At 43.1% G+C, this 20,098-nt stretch overlaps 2 protein-coding genes across 2 annotated transcripts; one reads left to right on the forward strand and one right to left on the reverse strand.

Moving 5' to 3' along the window:
• The first annotated feature begins 3,240 nt into the window (after positions 1-3,240).
• LOC311249305 (beta-1,4-galactosyltransferase 1-like) lies at positions 3,241-7,394 on the forward strand. The gene is made up of 2 exons (XM_084340234.1): positions 3,241-3,673; positions 4,944-7,394. Exons 1-2 carry the CDS (start codon positions 3,269-3,271, stop codon positions 5,610-5,612), a joined length of 1,074 nt encoding a protein of 357 aa, XP_084196360.1. The 5' UTR covers positions 3,241-3,268; the 3' UTR covers positions 5,613-7,394.
• Positions 7,395-12,147: 4,753 nt separating this feature from the next.
• On the reverse strand, positions 12,148-17,356 carry amer2 (APC membrane recruitment protein 2). The gene has a single exon (XM_084340733.1). It carries the CDS (start codon positions 17,183-17,185, stop codon positions 15,119-15,121), a length of 2,067 nt encoding a protein of 688 aa, XP_084196859.1. The 5' UTR covers positions 17,186-17,356; the 3' UTR covers positions 12,148-15,118.
• Positions 17,357-20,098: the final 2,742 nt, after the last annotated feature.

A 20,098-nucleotide genomic window follows, 5' to 3' on the forward strand; every position in this document is an offset into this window, starting at 1 on the left:
CTACACGAAACTATTCACACATATTTCTAAAGTAATGAAGTTTTACACCTTATTTTTTACTCTAAATGAGTGATCTTTGAATGATAAAATACTTTCTCCTCACTCTCTCAAACATGTACCACAAACCACTAATTAAATACCTGAGGCTGGAAAAGTACCCATATACAGTATTATTCTAGTTTTTCAGGAGTCAAAAAGTTCAGCTTTTATGGTCACTAAATGCTTTTAGACAGAATTATGATTTAAGCAAATATTTAACATCTTGGTTGGCACCTCAGGCTATTTTTCAGCCCTGAGAACTCAAATTCAGCTGAGTGCCAACATCAACATATTAACCATGTATATCACATAACTGAAGCAGTAATGAAAACAAAAAGGAATCCCCATGGTGGACGTGATGAACCATAGTAAATGGACAAAGGAACATCTCCATCAAAGCCCTGGGAAAAATGTTTAGGAATGTGGGAACATTTGCTTATTTCTTAACCCTTCCTCCCACAGCAGTGTCAGTAACACTACTTAAAGCCATAGCTTACATAGCTATAATTAGCCGCTGGATAAAATCTGTAGCATGGGAATACATTACAAGTGAACCTTAAATTGGAAAGGAAGGAAGGAAGAAAGAAAGAAGGAAAGAAGGAAAGAAGAAAGAAAGAAACTTAACTGTTTAACTGTTTCTTCATGACAGATACCAAAACAGAAAAATACGCAGTTTTACAGAACACAGTCAGTAAGCTTGCACAGATGACACTAGACAGCCTCAGTTTCGGCTGTCTTTCCACCACACAAGAAACACTCACTAAATTGAACACAGAGCTCTTTTAAGAAGCACTTTTTTGAGCAAAGCCTACCCAACGCACCAATTTGGGTTGAAACAACTGGTGTTTTTCACGTCAACCAGGACAACACTTACATTTAAAATGACAAGATGGATAAAATAAAATCCAATCCTCACTTACAGTAAAAGCCACCTTGGTTCAGGGGATGTCTGGAGCAGCTCGGCCATTAGCAGTGATGTACTTAAGTCTTTTAAGACACATTGTGCTGCATTGTCCAGGATTAATGACCTGATTATTTGTTCTCAGAAGCCATGCTTTACTCTGCAACTATAAACCAAGCTGCTGTGTCCCTGTGGTCCCTGTTTGTAAGGGTTAACAACAACATTATCAATTGAGTGTATGATGGGTGCAGTAGGAATCTTTTGGCCTTCAGTGCTACTGGGTGGATCTAAGAGATAATCTATTCAGGCTACAGAGTTCAGCTTTAAATTCAAATGCATGCAATGCATGTCATTTCTGCTGTCGATTAGTTTGTTAGACATTTTGATGCAGAAATGTTACATATTCTATCTTTAATTCAGACAAATGTAGTTATAACACTGGTTGAAAGTCACTAATCAGATTATTACTGCTGAGGAAAACATCTTTCATCACTTAAAATGACCATGTCTTTCTAACTGATGAAATGACAATAAAGCCAGTTACCTAAATGTTTGCAGTTATGTATTTTACTTCATCACTGGCAGACAAAGTGAAGACATTGTACACTTGTGAGCCAATACGTTATTTAAGGAACTAGACAGCTGTGTACTCAGACCTCACATGTCCATGTCTTCAGAATGTGTAACACTCATCCAACCAGTTCCAAACAGGGGCAATCATTTGTTCATGCTTGATTAACAGGTCTATCAGCTCTGTCTCTGTTTAATCAGTTACGAGTTTGTCACATGACTTTAACACTGGCTGCTTTGTTTTTCAGTGGAAAGTTATTTGTAGTCGTGTGTTTGTGCTGTCATCGTTTTATTACCCTGTAAATAGAACACAATGCCTTTTGTATATAACATTATAAGATGTTTTGCTATGTATTTTGTCTTCTTTAATTAAATGTGAGCATATTTGAGAAAATCTCGGTACTTGACATATCATTTTGTTGCTTTTTTTTAGAATGTATGGATGCAAAAGACGATAAAAAATGTGTTCAACAATAAAAAATACAATATGACGACTGAATGGAAAACAAACAGTTATACTGTGAGCCAAAGTTAGCTCATCTGCTCCAGTCGTTAGCAGGAAAGGGCCCTTTTTTTTCACACTGAAACTTAAATCCCCCCCACATCACACCACACCCTTCAGCTGAACATGTCAAACCTGCAGAGCTGTGCTTAAACTGCATTGGCATATCCTTGTAGAACTAACAATACTTCATACTCATGTTTTTATGTTTTCCTCTGCCCAACATATTCCAGTTTATGACTTTCTGGTGAACTAGATAATCACAAAAGGCCTAAACACATACATTGAAACACAGTTCCTGCAGGGAACAATGGAAAGATGGGTGCGACCAGTTTAACTGATACCCTTCCCAATTGTCTGTATTGACATAAAACCAGTTTCCTCATTTTTGGTGGCACTCCCCTTGCTGACCCTGCGATTGGTTCATCTGCTCATGAATAGGAACAGCTGTGTAGGATACCATCCAGTGACGTTACAAGGGAGAAATTTACTGCAAGCGGAAATTCCCTTGATATTGTATTTCCTGGTGAGGGACAACCCTGCCCTGCTGTATTTGTAAGGTGAAACACTTTTTTTACAAGAGTCGTGGCAACAGACAGAAATCACAGGGACGTCTGCATGTGTGTGTGGATATTTCAGATTTACTCTGAAGGATCTGTCTGAGGACTTCTTTCAGGGTTGAGAGCTTGTTCTTTGAGGGAAAGTTGTGGATAACCTCGTGGTCTGTCAGGCTTTATACTGGACAGTCAAGCAGTCACACACCAGCAGAGGGCCCCATTTGCCAACATACAGGAGGTATTATTAATGCTCTATTATATATAGCAGTAATACTGCATTTTTCAAAGACAATTTAGCCATTAATAAGGGTTTTTTTCTTTTCTTTCTAGTACATTACTTTTGTGTTTGTTGTTGTCTCATTCAAATTAAAATCAGTCTCAAAGCACTTGTAGATCATCTAGAAATTAAAATAACACACATAATGGTATTGTAGACATACTGAGTCACACAATAATACTCTTTTAACTGAACCATACAATAGATTCTGGGTAAGTGGAAACAAATGATAAAAAGCATTATTAATTATTAACATAAGGTGTGCAGCCCAACCTGGTCTGCTGACGTGACCAAGGAAGCTGCCCAAAGAAAATAAAAACCTGTCTGGCGGCTCTTGTGTTTGACTTGCAAAGAGAATCACAGGTGACAGAGACGCACGAGAGCTGATGAGTACACAGCACTGATCTTCAGGGGTGGCAAAAATGCTGAAAAAACTTTTTAACGCCCTGGCCCTTTTTGTTGTGCTAGCGCTGGTGTATTTTATAGTTTTTCCGTACTACAGCCAAAACTGCACTATAACTTTTCCGACTCAGCAACAAAATGTGGAAAATGGAAATGAAGCCATTTCTCAGATGGTAAAAGAACATGTGAAACAGCTGTGGGAAATGGAGACTGAACGCACAAAGACCAGCGAAAAGATGACACCGATGCTGGATCCTGTGAGCAAGACTTTAGGACCCTGTCCTGACATCCCTCCAGATCTTGTTGGTCCTCTCCATGTCGAGTTTGACCCTAAACGAACTATGGATGAGGTGAGACAGGGTCTCAGTCATGATCTTCAGGAGGGAGGACGATACAAGCCACCGGACTGCATCTCCCAACATAAGGTGGGTGAATGAATGAATAGAATAAAGGTAGTAATAGTAGAAGTAATGTGTCAATACAATTAGAACTAAATCAACGCTAACTTATGAATATTACCTTTATTTAAAGGTGAACCATTTAGTTTCTCGAGAAGAAATTGAAACTCGGAATTTTAATATTTACATATCAATGAGGTATTAATACAAACTCAGAACTATTTATTAACTATTTATACTAGTTTTTATAACTAAATAAACAAGCTGTTCTCAGAGGAAGATAAGGTCCCCAGAACACTGTTTGAAGCTAGAAAGGTGGCAGGGTCCGCCACTTATAAACAGAGTAAAACAGTACGAAATTGTGTTGTCCTTTAAGGTCAGTTTGTTTATTCAGTTTGAAATTCAGTTTCAGTATGAAAACAAAGAGAGCTTGTTTATTTAGTTTATTTAGATTGTTTAATCATAACAAATAAACCAATGAATATCTTTTTCTTGTGATTAAAGTGTCTCCCCCAAAATTACATAGTGCACCTTTAAACTTGAAGATCATCGCAGGCAGCCCTTATTTCCAATGATGTTGAGTAACAGTTTAAAAAGTCATCAAAGATACAAACTATTCAAGGATGCAAAAATAAAACAATAACTTAATTAAGTTTATAGACAGTTTGTTAAAGATACAAGATCCAAAAAACAATGTAGTTAAAAAAGGAACAAACAGAAGCTGAATGGTTTATGATCATGGATCTAAATTCACAGTGTTCAGGGTAGCAGCCATTTAAGTACTGAATGTAGCACAGGCCAAGCAAAGCCTATTATTATCATAATTTTGGGCTGTCCTAGCCCCAACTTTTGTCTTTTACTGTGCATTTATTATTCAGTTTCACACATTTTTTAAAGCATGTGTTTTTATAGTTATATTTCATTTAAATGTATCTTCTTTAGAAATAACATTATCATCATTTTTTTTCATGAAATCAAAAGTGAAAAGAGAAGGTATTTACAGTGCACTGATACATTGGGTGGTATGTAGTGAGTAGCATGCGAACTTGCTTGAAAAAAAAGGTTTAACTTAACTGCTCAAATTATAACTTCATCATATTCTACATTAACTGCTAACAGACTTGTTGATGCTATAGTGGTTTTAAGGGCAAGAATATCAAAGCCTTAACGGTCCGATTTGTAAGAAAGTTGATTTTGTAAGTCTCATTCCCAGCTCGTCAAATACTGGCTGGAATTGACTTTTAATGGTTCTTTACAACTATATTGAAGCAAACTTTCTTATCAAATTTTTGTCTAGGTGGCAATCATCATTGCGTTCCGAAATCGGCATGAGCACATGAAGCACTGGCTGTATTACCTCCATCCTATATTGATGCGACAGCAGTTGGACTATGGTGTGTATATCATCAACCAGGATGGAGATGGAATCTTCAACCGGGCTAAACTGATGAACGCAGGCTATGTCGAAGCACTGAAGGAATACGATTATGAGTGCTTCGTCTTCTCGGACATAGATCTGGTTCCTATGGATGACCGTAACCTCTATAAATGTTTTGACAATCCACGACATTTGGCTGTGGCTATGGACAAGTTTAACTTCGGGTTACCTTATAACACATTCTTTGGTGGGGTTTCTTCATTGTCCAAAAGCCAGTTCTTGAAGATTAATGGCTTCCCGAACACTTACTGGGGCTGGGGTGGTGAGGACGACGACATCTATCAACGAGTTATCTTCCGTGGGATGTCCATTTCTCGACCTGACTTGGTGACGGGAAAGTACAGGATGGTCAGACATTCGAGAGACTTGCACAATGAACCTAATCCCAAGAATCCTGGTAAACTGGGCCAAACCCAGTGGACCATGGATAAAGACGGGATTAATACCCTTAATTACACAGTCAAGGAGATTGTGAAGGATAGCCTGTACACTTTTATCACTGTGGATATTGACGCCCCACCAAGCTGAAAGAGGATGTGGATCTGGGACGGCTGTTTACAGTAGGTTCATTGGTGTTTCAGTCTTGATCTCAACCAACCCTGTCTTGAGTGTGTGTCGGATTATCAATGCAAACATGTGTGGAAATTTGTTTGCGTGTGTGGGTGGGTGTGTGCATGTCCAAGTGACATAAGTCAATGGAAACTTAAGTAAGTACAGGGAAGGAGGTACAGAGATTCTTGCCAGTTTTCTTCAGTAGTGTTGGCAGAATCCTCGAATGTAAATCACTGTGTGAAATTCACTTTGTTCAGTGCCTTCACATAATTTAAATGTACAACTATTTTTCTGCTCACAAAGAAGGAAAGGTGGGCAATGGTATGTGGTCATTTGGACACAAGAAACACCACAGCAAAGGCATTTTGGCAACAGTTAGTAGTACATTTTTATGTATTGCAATGGCAGATATTACATGAGGTTGGTCAATGAGGTGGTGAAGGGGTTTTACTTTTTTCTTTCTCATTGTGCATATGGAAAATACTGGAAACAATGAGAAACATGTACGTAGACTTTTGAGTTGAAACTTTTTCATGAAATGTATTTATGGCAACCATTTTCCTCTGATGTCATGCTCAGGGTATGAAGCTCACATGCTGGGATAATGTCATGCTGCTGTGTTACAGGTTGCAAATCCAGTAAGCGTAGGGAATTGTTACCACTTCCAAATTGATCAGCAACTGAAAAGAAGATGGATAGTGAATTTCAACCTGTTTTTACCCCCAGTGTGTCACATACAGCAGGCTGGCCAGTGGCCCTATGCAAAAGTTGGATGTAGCTAGGTAATGCTCTGGCAACACTTCTGGAAATGGCCCTGTCAGGGGTTGGTTCAGGTGGTTGGAATGGGTCATACACTTTTCCACCAGCAATCTGAATTTGTGTCCTGTTTGTGACCAAGAGTCAAGAGAGATTTATTTTTGAATGATGTAATGTAAGTAAATTGACATTACGTGAGTTACAAGACTGAATGAACTTATTTGAATCCAAAGTATGATCTTTTCCCTCACCTAACCAAGTACTTTATGTGCCTAAACCTAACCAAAGCATAACCTTTTGTAACACAATGTGAAGAAAGGAAATGCAACGCAACGCTACTACAGTCAATACTACTATCATCTACTAATTACTTATTATCTTCGACAAAAGTCAACATTGGCATCCAACCACTTGTTGACAGAAGCTAATGGATTATCATATTTGTGGTCTAACTTTGAAACTGTGGCCTGATGTACCTCTGTGTTTTCACTATCCATTGTCTTTTGGGCTGCTAATCAGTCAGGAAGTGGTAAAATTAATAATGATTTGTCAGGTTGCCCGTTTATAGGACTTGCAGCCCGGAACACAGCAGGACAACATTTGAGCTTCCCACCCCGAATGTCATGGCTGCCATGTGAATATGGTCTATAAGCTCTTGAGGATATTTAACATAACTACTTTCACATTTGACTGTTGTGGGTTAATAATGAAAAAGTTAAAAATCATATTGGTGGCAGTGACGCACTGCTCGATGTGTCTTTTTTTTCTGATGGTTGGGTTTACTGTTATTTGTGGCCTTTTGCAGTGAAGATGTATTTTGCACAATACAAACCAATGTGACGATTGTACCTATTGTTTGTTATACTATCAATGTTTCAGAAAAAGTGCTTCAGTACTTGAGAAGGACTGTAATGAAACGTACTGTTTGGTCATTAGTGTAATGGTCCATGAACTGGGCTTCCCTGTAAACATCAAAACTAAATTAAACTTTTGTAAATTGTACATTCGTATTCGTGATTTTTTTCTTGAAAGATGGAATATTACTGACAAACATTATTTACCATACCATCTCTCTGTACTGAGTAGATCTGTCTTTACAGGTATAGAAAATAGTGTTCGACCATCCCTCTAACAATGTGTCAGGTACGGTTTTATCGTTGCTGAGGTGAATTAAGTTCCACAAGGTCCATGTCAAGCTTCTGTTATAATTGTCTAACTGTTAGGTAACTTGTAGAAAACCTGTCACTTGCTGTCACCGAAGTGCTTGCAGGAGAGGCATGCAAAAGAGACCTGTGTCAGATTACAACAACAACACTCTCACAGTACATAAAAAAAACACACTTCAGACAGCATTCAAAGTATTCAAGTTTATCATTCATATATTCTAAAATAACTTAAATAAATTTACTGCTCAAAAGCCATTATCAATGCTGTTTATTGGTCAATTTCATTTACCTTAGAGACTACGGTGACAATTAAGGAGATAATTCAACTCTTCTCCCTCTTGTTCTAAAAAGCTGGAGTGACCTATCTGAAAGCACTTTGTCAATCACTATTTCAATTGTACAGATTGTTCTACTGGCGTTGTTCCTCATTCCTTGCAGGTTATTTTTCTGGTTTTACAGGTATATTTGGAGGCCTCAGGAGTCAGAAAAACATGAGCTGACAGGCCAGCCAAGGATAAGTCGTTGGCTTAGAACACACCCACACACACACAGGTTTTACAGGTATATGGAGGCCTCAGGAGTCAGAGAAAAATGAGCTGACAGGCCAACCTTTACAAAGAGTATGCTGTAGCCCTTAGCTTAGAACACACACACACACACACACATACACACACACACACACAACCATACATATCGTGTATCCTATAGGGACTATACACCGATCAGGCATAACATTATGACCACCTCCCTAATATTGTGAAGGTTCCCCTTGTGAAGTCAAAACAGCTCTGACCTGTCACGACATGGACTTAAGACCTCTGAGGATGTCCTGTGGTGTCTGGCACCAGGGTGTTTTATAGTGGATCCTCTGGGTCCTGTATGTTGGGGGGTTGGTCCTCCATGGATCAGACCTGCTCCAGCATGTCTTACAGATGCTCGATCAGATCGGGATCTGGGGAATTTGGAGGTTGGGTCAACACCTTGGGCCCTTTATTGTGTTCCTCAAGTTGTTCCTGAGTAGTTGTATACAATTGTGATCTCGTTGATCTGCTCTGTACTTGTGACATCTATTGCACGTCTATCCGTCCTGGGAGAGGGATCCCTCCTCTGTGGCTCTTCCTGAGGTTTCTTCCGCATTTTTTCCCTGTTAAAAGGGTTTTTTTGGGGGCAAGTTTTTTCCTCACTCGAATCGAGGGTCGAAGGACAGAGGGTGTTGTCTCTGTACAGATTGTAAAGCCCTCTGAGGCAAACTGTGATTTGTGAATTTGGGCTATACAAATAACATTTGATTTGATTTGATTTGATTTGATTAGTGTTTGCAGTGTGTCAGGGCACATTTTCCTGCTGGGAGGCCACCGCCATCAGGTAGTGTTGTTGTGATAAGGGGGTGTCATTGGTCCACAACAGTGTTTGGATGGGTGGTGCGTGTCAAGTGGCATTCACATGAATGCCAGCACCCAAGGTTTCCCAGCAGAACATTGCATTGTGACGAGATGATCAATGTTATTCACGTCACCAAGCCAATGTTGTGGCTGATCGGTGTATATATACACTATATACACCACTATATACACCAACCCATGTTAATGCTGAGCTCATGATGTTAAACTGTCTTTTAATCTGGTAATCACACTCAAGTGTTTAATGGGGGGATTGATTTAGGAAAGTGAGATACATACCAGTTGTGTCTAACAAGGGTTTGAGTACAAATTCAGTTAAGTGGAAATGTTCATTCACTATTTAATAATAAATTCAAGCCATTGTGCTGTGCATCAGCCCATTAACCAACTTCCCTGACCTCATCACTCATCTTGTGATTCATAACTCAATTCATATTCTGTTTTGCTGCTCACAAGCTCTCATTCAGTTTTGGACTTAATCAACAATCTAGTTTCCAGTCGTTGTATCATTTCAAAGTTAGAATTTGTCACAGTGGACAAATCAGCTTAAAGGATCCTTTATACTAGTGGACTAGTACAAACCAGTTTGACATTTTTCAGCCGGGTTAGAGGTGCACTCAGCACCACAGTGTGCTGCATGCATGTGTCTTCACGATGTACAGCTGATTCACAGACTCAAAACCCTGCGGTTGATGAATTATTGAAAAGTGGGATTGCACAACATCGCCCTGAGAGGAACTGTGGCATCATATGAGAGCGAGTGAGAGAAGTGAGGAAGGATAGAGGACAGCAGAGCGAGGAGGATGCACAGAGAGGAAAAATGGTGGTGGTGGTGGCAAGGGCTTTCTGTGAGGTTGCAGAGGTGAAAACCAGCGGTATAGAGTCGAACCTTTACATGAAGAATTGATGTGTTAGAGGATGTATGCTAAAGGTCAGAACTCTTCCTTCCTCACACTCCTGTTGATTATTAAGGGATGTTTACACTCAGTAGCAGTTGTGTCTGTGAATACATTGTATTTGCATGTGCTCTTCAACATACAGGTTAGCGTGCGTGTTTTACTGTATCAGTGCAACTCTCTCACACACACTGTGTCAGAAAACGCTGCCGCCACCCCCCAAACACTCTTCCATCCTCCTTCCTGCCCAGCCCCCTCTTTTCATTGGTTGACCTAGTGGAGTTACTATGGGAACGGCTGTAGAGAGGCTGCCATGCAGAATGTGGGGTACAGCTTTTGACTGGTGCTTAGGGCTCCATCACACGCACATTTATCAGGGCAAGGAAACCCTGCCTAACATAAGATTTTTTTAGAAATATCAGTCTGACCTTCAGTCTGCTCTTCCTGTGCTAACACTTGTCTCCAGCTGCATCTGTATTTTAGTGGCTAAATTCTATACAGGGCTCCTTTAATTGCTGATTTAAATGTGTTCTTTATAAACATAAATGGCAGTCTACCTTACTACTGCTCTGAATAACAACATATAAACACCTCCTCATTTTATAATTTTAACCAATATATTATTATGATATCTCAAGTTTATATAATAATAATAGCTTTATATTATTGTATTATAGTGAAAGTTTATTGGCACTGTAGCTGAACACTTACACAATATCGCTTTGTTAAAATGATGATAGTTAACTTTAACGTCAGTAGTTACGGATTTTGGCCTGGAATATGGACGCTTAGTCAGTCTCATGTTTTAGCTCTCAAGAAAGGCTGCTGAAAGAATTCCAGACACTAGCAGGAAAAAATAGCTTTGCTACATCACACAGATAATTGATCATACACATTAACTGCATGAAGCAATTATACACATTCTACGCTCTTATGTCAAAGCAAGACCATGTAACACATGTACACAGTCATAGCGTTAAAAATAAAATGTTGAACATAAGAGCAATAAAAGTCACCCTTGTTCCATTCAAAATAGACCCATGGGTCTGGTGCAGTAGCTGGAGGCTAATGCTAATGTTAGCAAACATTAGACAGATGCTGCTGAAGGCCTACTTGACTACCAAGTCAACTTGCTTACTACACCAGCATATCATTAATGCTACTTGTCGCTGCTGTTCAAAAGATCACGTAGGGAGAACATCGCTCACATTCACAATAGAAACTTGCTCGCCCACTTTTTCTTTTCTGCATGCCTTCCTCAGTCTCTCCCCCCCGTTCTCTTCTCTTCACCTCAGTGGTTTGTTTAAAGGAGAACTTGTTGCTCAGCTCAAACTAAATCCATCCACTCATACCGGATTTATGCACCAAAACAAACACACACAGGCACGAACATGGCTCACAATGAGGACCACATCCAGCACCCGAGCAGCAGCAGCAGCAACAGCAGCAGCAGCAACAGCAGCAGCAGCAGCAGCAGCAGATTAATGATGAGATCAGCCGACACACACACGCGCACCAGCACGCACCGTTCTCTCTGTCAGCATCACTAGCTTTGATCCGGTGGGTTGGTACAAGTGAGTGTTATGGTCTTACGTAAGGCTTTTACATAAACCTCAGCGTGCAGAAACAGAGAGAGAGAGAGAGGGAGCTGGATGGAGAGGGAGGGGGGTTTGCTGCACCATTACAAAGGGGATTCGCACTGCACCAAATCCTCCTCCCACTGCACATGCATGCGCACCCACACCACAACAACATATAAGCTTTCTCCAGCAACATGTGTCCTCCTCTGAACAATGAGACCCTCCCTTTCATCTGTATTCAGGACACACACACACAGAGACACAGGTTCCACATGCATCAGCTGTGCATCAGCTGCCTGTCTTTGTCATGATTTTGGCTGTCTGTCTCTGTCTCTTTGTCTTTTCCCATGAGACCAACAGCAGACAGTGACACATGCGAGAGGCTTTCGTCTCAGCGATCAATAAAATGTATTGATAACCTATTGCTCCCAAGCCGAGCAGACCTCTCTGTGCGACGCCACAACAAAAGTGCCACACGCTGCACATCAACAAAAGCATCTCTGTTTGTCACCCTTTCTCCCTGCCTGCCTACTCCTTGGGGATTTAAAGCCACCAGGATGAAGGATGTGGGGGTGGAGAGACGGAGGAGGGGAGTTGAAGAGAGAAGGGCTCTATCTAGTTTGGCTTTAATTCTACAAGCACACAAAGCCTCTGACGTTTCAGTGTATGGATTCTTGTGTGAATGTGGTCACAAAGAGTCAGGAGCTGGTCCATCAGCGCAAACACAGTTTTATTCATTAAATATGAAAAGTGGAAATTTCACACTGTGAACAAACAGACGGTAACAAAAAGAAGGAAAACATAATGTGCTTTTCATCGCAGCGAATGGTCACATGAAGGCCCAGATTTGTAATCAGAAAGAAAAGAGAGTCAAAAGTGTCAGCCTGGAAAGGAAATACAAGGAAGTGAGCAAGGTGGCAATATGGTGGCCTCCGTGCCTGATGCCATTACTTTGCTTATGGATGGACGGATTGAGGTACCGAAATGTTCAACTTTAATTTTCACTGAGAAGTAGAGGTACAATTTCTATTTTCACACCAAACTGTGGCAGGCGGGGCATCAACCAAGGAGAATGATATATTGAAACAAAACACATGATGCATAAAGATCTTTCCTTTTCCATTTCAAAGTTCCCTTCTCTCTCTTAGTCTTCACATTAATTCCACTTGATTGGTGAATCGTGATTTCTGGCTCTTCGGAATCAATGACAAAAAGTCACCTTATGTCACCATCTGTTTCCATCGAATCACTCTTTAGTCAGTCAGCACTCAAAGGCATGGAGAATGAAAGTGGTTGCATAATAAATCAAAAGAGCAAAGAGCACAGTGTAGGCAGAGAAAACATAAAGGGACGTGATCATCCTCTGCGCCCCAAACGACCTTTAGCCTGCCCTTTTTAATTGGGTGAGAAACACACTTACTGCAGAAGAGACCTCGGATCAGGTTACCCCATGGCCTGTACTGCGCTACACGGTGAGGCGGCTGAAAAGATATCTGAACCTGGAGGAGTGTTGTGGATCAATCGTCATATTCTAAATGAGCTGGAAAGCTATCATGAACTAGAATGACCCCCGAGTGTCATTGGTACCATTATGGTCAGGATTAGAGAAAACTTGCATCATCTCGAATGTCTTTTCCTATAAAAAAACACTCTCGTTAACTGAAGGGCAGGGTGAACACTCTGCTCCCTGTAACTTGTCTCGCTGAATCACTGACAAAGGCCTTTTAAGACTGCATTACACCCCCTCATTCTTAAAACAAGTGGTGCTTTGCGAGGCTGCAACACTGTGCAGTAGTCTGTCTTTGCTTTTCAGAGCACGGGGGACTTAGAAAACAGCAAACTCCGCCATTTGTCTTGCCCCCACATAAGAGGGACAAAGAGGAAAACAGTTCAGCAGGAGAAATGATATGCTGACCAATGATCTACAATGATGTCAAGCTACATTCAGATTCACTCACTGCTGTGGTGGCTCCTATTATGAAGTCGTACAATGCTTTATGAGCAGGAAAAGAAAGGTGAAAGACTCTGAAACTGTAGGATTACTCCCCAAATGTTTGCTTTGTATCATAAGCTGTTATTCAGTTAATCATGTGACTAAAACGTTGTTTCTTTATCTGAAACCCTGACAGAATTTCCTTGTGTCGTTTCTTCTGGGTCACAGCCTACTTAAAAAAACACCTGCAGGCATATTCTGGCTCTCTAAAACTGGCTGACAGAAAGGATGCCTCCCTCTCATTGGCTCACATCAGCCTGTACAGTATGAGTTAGTAGAGATGAACAGAAAGCAGAGTACTACAGAAGCTGGTGCCATCACAGTTTAAGATCCGTGCAGTGTGAGTTAGGAAGGAGGAGCCTATAAAAACAGTATGAAATCCAGTGAAGGAGAAAGTAATAACTAGAAAAAATTGGATGTTTGTGCACATGTCCTTAGAGAAGAAAGTCATCCAGTGTAGCTACAAAGACAGTGGCAAAGGTTAAACGGTGTGTGTGACGAAGATCGTTCAGTATGAGACGATGTTCCCTGACCTTTGCGCCTTGTAGGTGTGGCACTGCATGCAGAGAGGGAGAGAAAATGTGTGTGTGCATGTCTGATTTTGTGTGTGTGTGTCAAAGCATCAGTGCAAAGGATCCCTCCAGGTTGAGTATTGCGATAGTTTTGTAGGTTTCCATTGGTAGGTTCAACAGTTGTAAATCCCAGAGATTGACATCCTATGGATGTACTTGGGGTGATGCAGAGGGTTATAGGTGAGATCCAAATGGAACAAGCCGATGCTAAACTTGAAGTCCATCCACAATAAAAAAAATAACCAGTCAAAATAAAGCAAGTCTCCCCCTCCAAAAAACACAAGATAGTGTGTGGCATTCTGCAGGGCAGCTTTGCCACATGTGTAGCTGCAAAGAATATAAGTAATAAAACCAGTTCAGATCTCAATATTTGCACATACAGTTTAATAATCAGTGAGCGGTCAGAAGAAGACCATCTTCAAAAAGCAAAAAAACACAACAGCCAAACAAAAACGGTGGGTTATTCCAGGATACTGTTGAGTCTGTTCAAGACTATTAGAGGCTGTGAAATGAAGACTGGGTTTTCTTTTTTTTTTACTTTGGCTCTAAGATCAAAGGATTAGGAGGTAATTTGTTACAGATTAGACAAGATGACAAACTCGGGGAGGAAAAAAAAACCCTCTGATTAGTTTAGGTCCTTATCAGCAAATCATGTTATGCCATGTGGAATTCCATAAGAAAAATGTAAAAGATACAAAGGTGCTCTGCTTTTTCTTTCTTTCGCAGTGTGCAATCATGAGCTGTCAAAACTCTCAGCAGGTCAGGAGCTTTTTTCCAGGAGAAGGTACAAGGCAAATGTGTCTATTGCGAGTCCAAGGATTGTCAAGAGTCAACCTCCAAAGTTCCAGTGAGAGCTGTGAAGTGTTAACCCAGCTTTTTGGAGTCTCCTCGTGACTTTCTCGAGTGAACAAACCCACTTATTCTATTCTAGCCTGTCGTAAGCCAAAACACTTAAGGAATGAGAGCTTTTAAGATTTGAGAGGAATTTATAGGCTGTTAACTCTACGGCTCAACATTTTTCTTGGTCTGGGAAAACTTTTGGCTCTGCATAAACAGCATTGAAGTGATGTACACTCAAGTCCATAAGTTAGAAGGAGGGAACCGCCCATTCGACAGGAACTACTTCTTGTGGGCTGTTCCTCTGCCAGGTTTGTTTCCAGAACGACGAACGGGCACCTTTGATACAGGGATTCTGGTGCGAGCTGGGGGAGGCGCATCCATCTTTGGCGGAGGGGACTCGGCCTCCAGAACAGAGGAAAGGGCTGACTGGCTTGCAGAGTGGGGAGGTGGCGTTTTACTGCTGCTTACTGGGATCTTCGATTCCCGAGGAAGGCTAGTGCTGCCTTTCATTGATCGGAAGGAGGAAGACGAGGAGGAGGAAGGAGGAGTTGTTTGGGAGGTGGGGCTCAGTTTGTATTCAGAGGATGGAGAGGGAGTAGTGTTTCGATCTCCCTCCTGCTCTTCATCTTCTCCTTCAGGGTCATTGTAGAGGTCGTACAGGTGGTCTCCAGAGCAGCTGTCGCGTGACAGGGCCATCCTCTCGTTACGCTGCAGCCCGCTCTCATCAGGTGTTGCTGTGGGTGTTGCTGAGGGAGTGTCCCAGTAGCCCTCATCACTAAGTGGCTCTTTTTCGCCAGGGGATGTGGGAAGACGGCCATGTGTGTGAGGGAGAGGGGGTTTAGCTGCCCGACTTCCTGCCCCGCCAACTACTGGAATCTTACTGAGTCCCAATGCCTTCACCTGGGGTACCTTTCGGTCTGCACTCCTGGGGGCTGAGGGCAGGTGGCTGCTCATAAGGCCAGAGGTGGCACGTGGGGGATAAGTGGAAGTGGGGGTGGAACAGGGAGGTTGGTGCAATCGGGGCAAAGCAGGGGAGTTGTCACCTGTAGAGGGCAGCATGTGCCAGAGCCCCTGCATGTCTGCATCGTCCACTCCTTCTGGACTCGCCATTTCTTCCCCTCCACCCATGTAGGCCACTACACCACTACCGGAAGGGTGCTGCTGCGGTGGAGGCGGTGCCCGGGCCCGGGCTGGGAGGGAGGAAGGCACTGAGCTTGTGGAAACAGAAAACATGGGCTGTGTCAGCTGGGAAGGTAGAGAGGTTTTGGTTGGGGAGCCACGAGTCATGGCACTGGTGATACCAACAGCTCTGACAGCACTCGCTCCCACACTCCCCCCTCCTCCCCCACTGCTGCTGCTGCTGGTGCCACTGCCCCCATTACCCACTGGCCCCTCCTCGTCTGCGTCAGCAATAATGTCACCGCAGCCTGTCAGTGAATCAAAGCTCTTAAGGGATGTGACGTCAGTGAAGAGGAGAGAGCAGAGGCGATCCACCGAGGGCTCCGAAGGTGGGTCGCCCGTGCTGCAGCGATCCAAAGGGGGCGTAGCGAGGGAGGGAGTGAGGCTGGAAATTGAAGCTTTGGCTTTTTGGATGGGAGGGCGCAGTGGCGAGTCAGTGGGAGTGTAAGGAAAGGGGGAGTCTGGCTCACCAGATGGCCCTGGCATGGCAACACAGTGTGGGGGTGTCATGGTAGCACTAGTAGAGGGAGTCTCTAGGTTAGGTTCTGTCTCTGCATTCCCACAATCCTCTTGGTGATGATGCGGAGGGGGTTCAAGAGTGAGCGTAATATCCTTTACCTTTCCAGAGTCAGCAACATCCCCATCCTTCTCCCTCTTCCTCTCCACCTCCTCCCCCTCTCCCTCGTTTGTTTTTTCCTTGCGTCTCCATCGCATGCTGCTGAAAAAGCCCTTTAGGCCCCTCCCTCTCCGGACAAGCCCCGCCCCTCCATTTTCACTAGACCTAAAACTCCCACGTCGGAGTAGAGAGAAGAAACTCAGCGATTTGCTGAGAGACCTCACCGGTCCCGCCTCCAGGCTGGCAGGCCCCTCCCCTCTCCGTCCATCAGCATCGTTGTTCGAGCCCGTTAGTCCATCGTGGGTTTTGCTTCTAACGAGTTCCACTGACGCCGCTGAGCTGTTTCCATTCAAAGAATTCCCATTGTCAGAATTCACGTTGTTCCCACTGTTTGTAGCCCCTTTGTTCCTGAAGGAGAAGAAGCTAGCCATTCCCGAGCCAGTGCGCCGCTTTCCGAAGAGTTTGAAGGCAGCTTTGTTGATCTTCCCTGTGGGCTGGGGGTCACACTGAGGGGCCACAGGAGGCTCCACACACTCCGACTGCACCTCCATTATCTCGCACTCTTTCGCTCCCACTCTATGGTCTCCCTCAAGCTCTCGAGTTGCCTTTCTGTCCTCTCTCTCTCTCTCTCTAGCCACACATACACTCACCCCCTCTCTCTCTCTCTCTCTACACCCTGCTGTCTGGTGCTCTTTCACTCCCACTCTGACTTGCTCTAACGCCTGCCTGCTGGTTTTCTCTCTCAGCCTCCCTCCCTCCCCTCCCCTCCACTCCCCTCCCTCTCTTTCTCTCTCTCTCTCTCTGTCTCTCTCTGTCTCTCTCTCACAGGCACACACACACATGCTGGGAGCTGCTCCTTACTGTATCCATGGCAACTGGGTGGGCTAAGCAGCTTTCGTCAACGTTGGCGGGGCGCCAGAGTCTGTCCTCCACTCCCTCCCCCATCCTCTTCCTCCTCTCTTCCTCTACCTTCCCTGTCACCAGTGCACTGTTTGCGCTCTTCTTTTGACTGTTCATCAATTTATAAGCCCTAAATACACTGACTCCATCCCTGTGTGTGTGTGTGTGTGTGTGTGTGTGTGTGTGTGTCTGTACTGTACATGTGTCAGTGTGCTTGGCAAATAAGTAGAGATAAACACCCAATGATGAATTATGATGGATTAGACATGACTTCCATATGTTAATGTGAGCTTTCTCAGTGAGTCACAAGACTGAGTGGACTGGCTAATTATAAAGACTGCGTGCATACTTCTTTGGATTTAATGTTGTTTACACATGTCTGGGGAACATGAGCGATGGAGGTGGGGAAAATCTAACAAGTGAAAGACTTAATGGCACTAGATTCACATCTCAGTGTTTTGAATAATGTTTTTCTAAGATGTGTCTTACTGTGTAATCCTGTGAGGTACCTCATATCAAAGCTTCGTGCAAACAGTAGCTTGACATTACAAATTTATCATTACTTACTTCACCCAGCCCTGTGTGTGGCTGTGTGTGTGTGTGAGCGTGCAAAAGTTCAAAGAAAACAAAAATACCACTAAACATGTCAGAAGCCTGAATTAGAGGACGCAAATACACAACGTGCTGATCAACAGTTTTGTGAGACACACACACACACACACACACACACAGCTCAGACATGCCTCCAATACAGTTTGGGCCAGACATATAGGCCATATGGCCTCAAGCCCTCTTCCATATGGACACACAGGACCAGGTGTCTGAGAGCTATGACAACACATCTAACTGTCATCCTATCATCCAACGTGTGTGTGTGTGTGTGTGTGTGTGTGTGTGTGTGTGTGTGTGTGTGTGTGTGTGTGTGTGTGTGTGTATGTGTGTGTGCGTGTGTCTAATCACACATGTAATCAACAATTCAATCTTTCTTTTCAGATTAGCTATACTGTTAGCACCTACCTTGGCAACCAGCAGAGTTTCTGTAGGCATTTAGAAACAATTAACTGTTCACTAACTGGAGGAAAAAGCTGTGTATAGCGGCATCTCAACTTGTTGCCTTATTGTTCTGATTCTCTTAAATATACACAAGACACATATATAAAATGGTTCAAAGTATTACAATGTGTTGATGTACAAATGATGATGTAAATGTGGAAGAACAAACTGAGATTTAACATAGGTGCTCCCCATCTCTCCTGCTGAGCCACTGTTTTGGAGGCATCTCTCAAAAATATGTCATCCCCGCCTGCGGTGGATTCACCCAGAGTTCCTCTTACTCCGTGCTCAGCGTGATCCGCTGCGAGTGCTCTTTTTGCTGCCTATTCTATCCTCCCAACCCCCCATGAATCTCCCAGATACCCCGACCCACTTACCAACCTCCTCTACCCTCCTTCCTCCCCTCCCCTGCTTCTTTTCTCTCTCCTCCTCCTCCTCCTCAGTCTCCTCAGTTGCTGTTGGCAGAGGCTCTCCTCTTCCAGCCCACTGCTATCAAACAATGTCTGCATTCATCCGCCTAAGGCAACTCACACACACCCCCACAGATCCACAGACATGCTCATACCCACACAAACACATTTTGAGGGCTTCCCCAGAGTGAGGCACTGAAGCATATCTTCCTTATGCTCTCCCCCAATAAGAAAGATAATCTGCCCGCTCAGCCCACAAGTCAGTCACCCAGCCTGTCTGCCTGTCAGCCAAGTCAGTCACCCAGTGTGCTTGTTTTCAGGTACATCAGACACTCGTGCAGAATGCCCTACAGCTATGCTAGCAGGTTAGCTGGCTGTCGGATGGACTTGAAGCTGACTCTGAGCAGCAGATGGCTGGCTGTGAGTGGAGACTGATGAGCGGGCTCAGTTATCACATGATGAGACAAAGGATTTTGCTGAGTTGTTAGGATGGAAATGCACATCGTTATGCAGCTTAAATCATTACTACTGGTATGCAATATTCTTATATTCTGTAATCCAGACCATTAGTCGTGTTTTTGGCAGCCTGTAGCAGCCCTCACAAGCTATTTTTCAGTGCTGAACCAGGTTGGATTTGGCAGGAAAGCAACAGGGTTTAGTGGATAATACCTTATGCCTATACAAAAAGTAATAAAGAGCATGCTTTGACACTAATTTCACATTTTGAGGTAGCACATTCTGAGGTAAATATAAGGCTTAACTATCACAAAAATGAAGCCATAACAAGAACTGTGATCCTCAAGCTTATTATGGATATATTCTGGGTGGCTTTGCTTAGTTTGGTGTTTGCAAAATGCAACATGTGCTTTCCTCAGAACCTAATGATTAATTTATCCCTCCATTTGCTGCGAATAAGAAGATAGACACATGCACACATGCGACAGAAGAAGCACACACCCTATTATCTTTACACCCCCCACCCCCCATCTGTCTAAATAGGGTTCCCATTTCAGCCCCCTGAGTGAAGCTCGGCACTAAGTGGGACAGTTAGAGGACGTTTTCTCTCTCTGCTTCTCTTTCTAACTTGCTGTGTTTTCTTAT

The sequence above is a fragment of the Pagrus pagrus genome (genome assembly GCF_965226575.1).
Source record: "Pagrus pagrus genome assembly, chromosome: 20".
In the NCBI taxonomy this organism is placed as follows: domain Eukaryota; kingdom Metazoa; phylum Chordata; class Actinopteri; order Spariformes; family Sparidae; genus Pagrus; species Pagrus pagrus.

What these genes read in the sequence shown, in the direction of transcription:
- LOC311249305 (XM_084340234.1), top strand. Translation starts at nt 3,269, where the DNA reads ATGCTGAAAAAACTTTTTAACGCCCTGGCCCTTTTTGTTGTGCTAGCG. An exon ending in ACTGCATCTCCCAACATAAG is followed by an intron (nt 3,674 to 4,943) that starts GTGGGTGAATGA and finishes ATTTTTGTCTAG; the next exon opens with GTGGCAATCATCATTGCGTT.
- amer2 (XM_084340733.1), bottom strand. Translation starts at nt 17,185, where the DNA reads ATGGAGGTGCAGTCGGAGTGTGTGGAGCCTCCTGTGGCCCCTCAGTGT.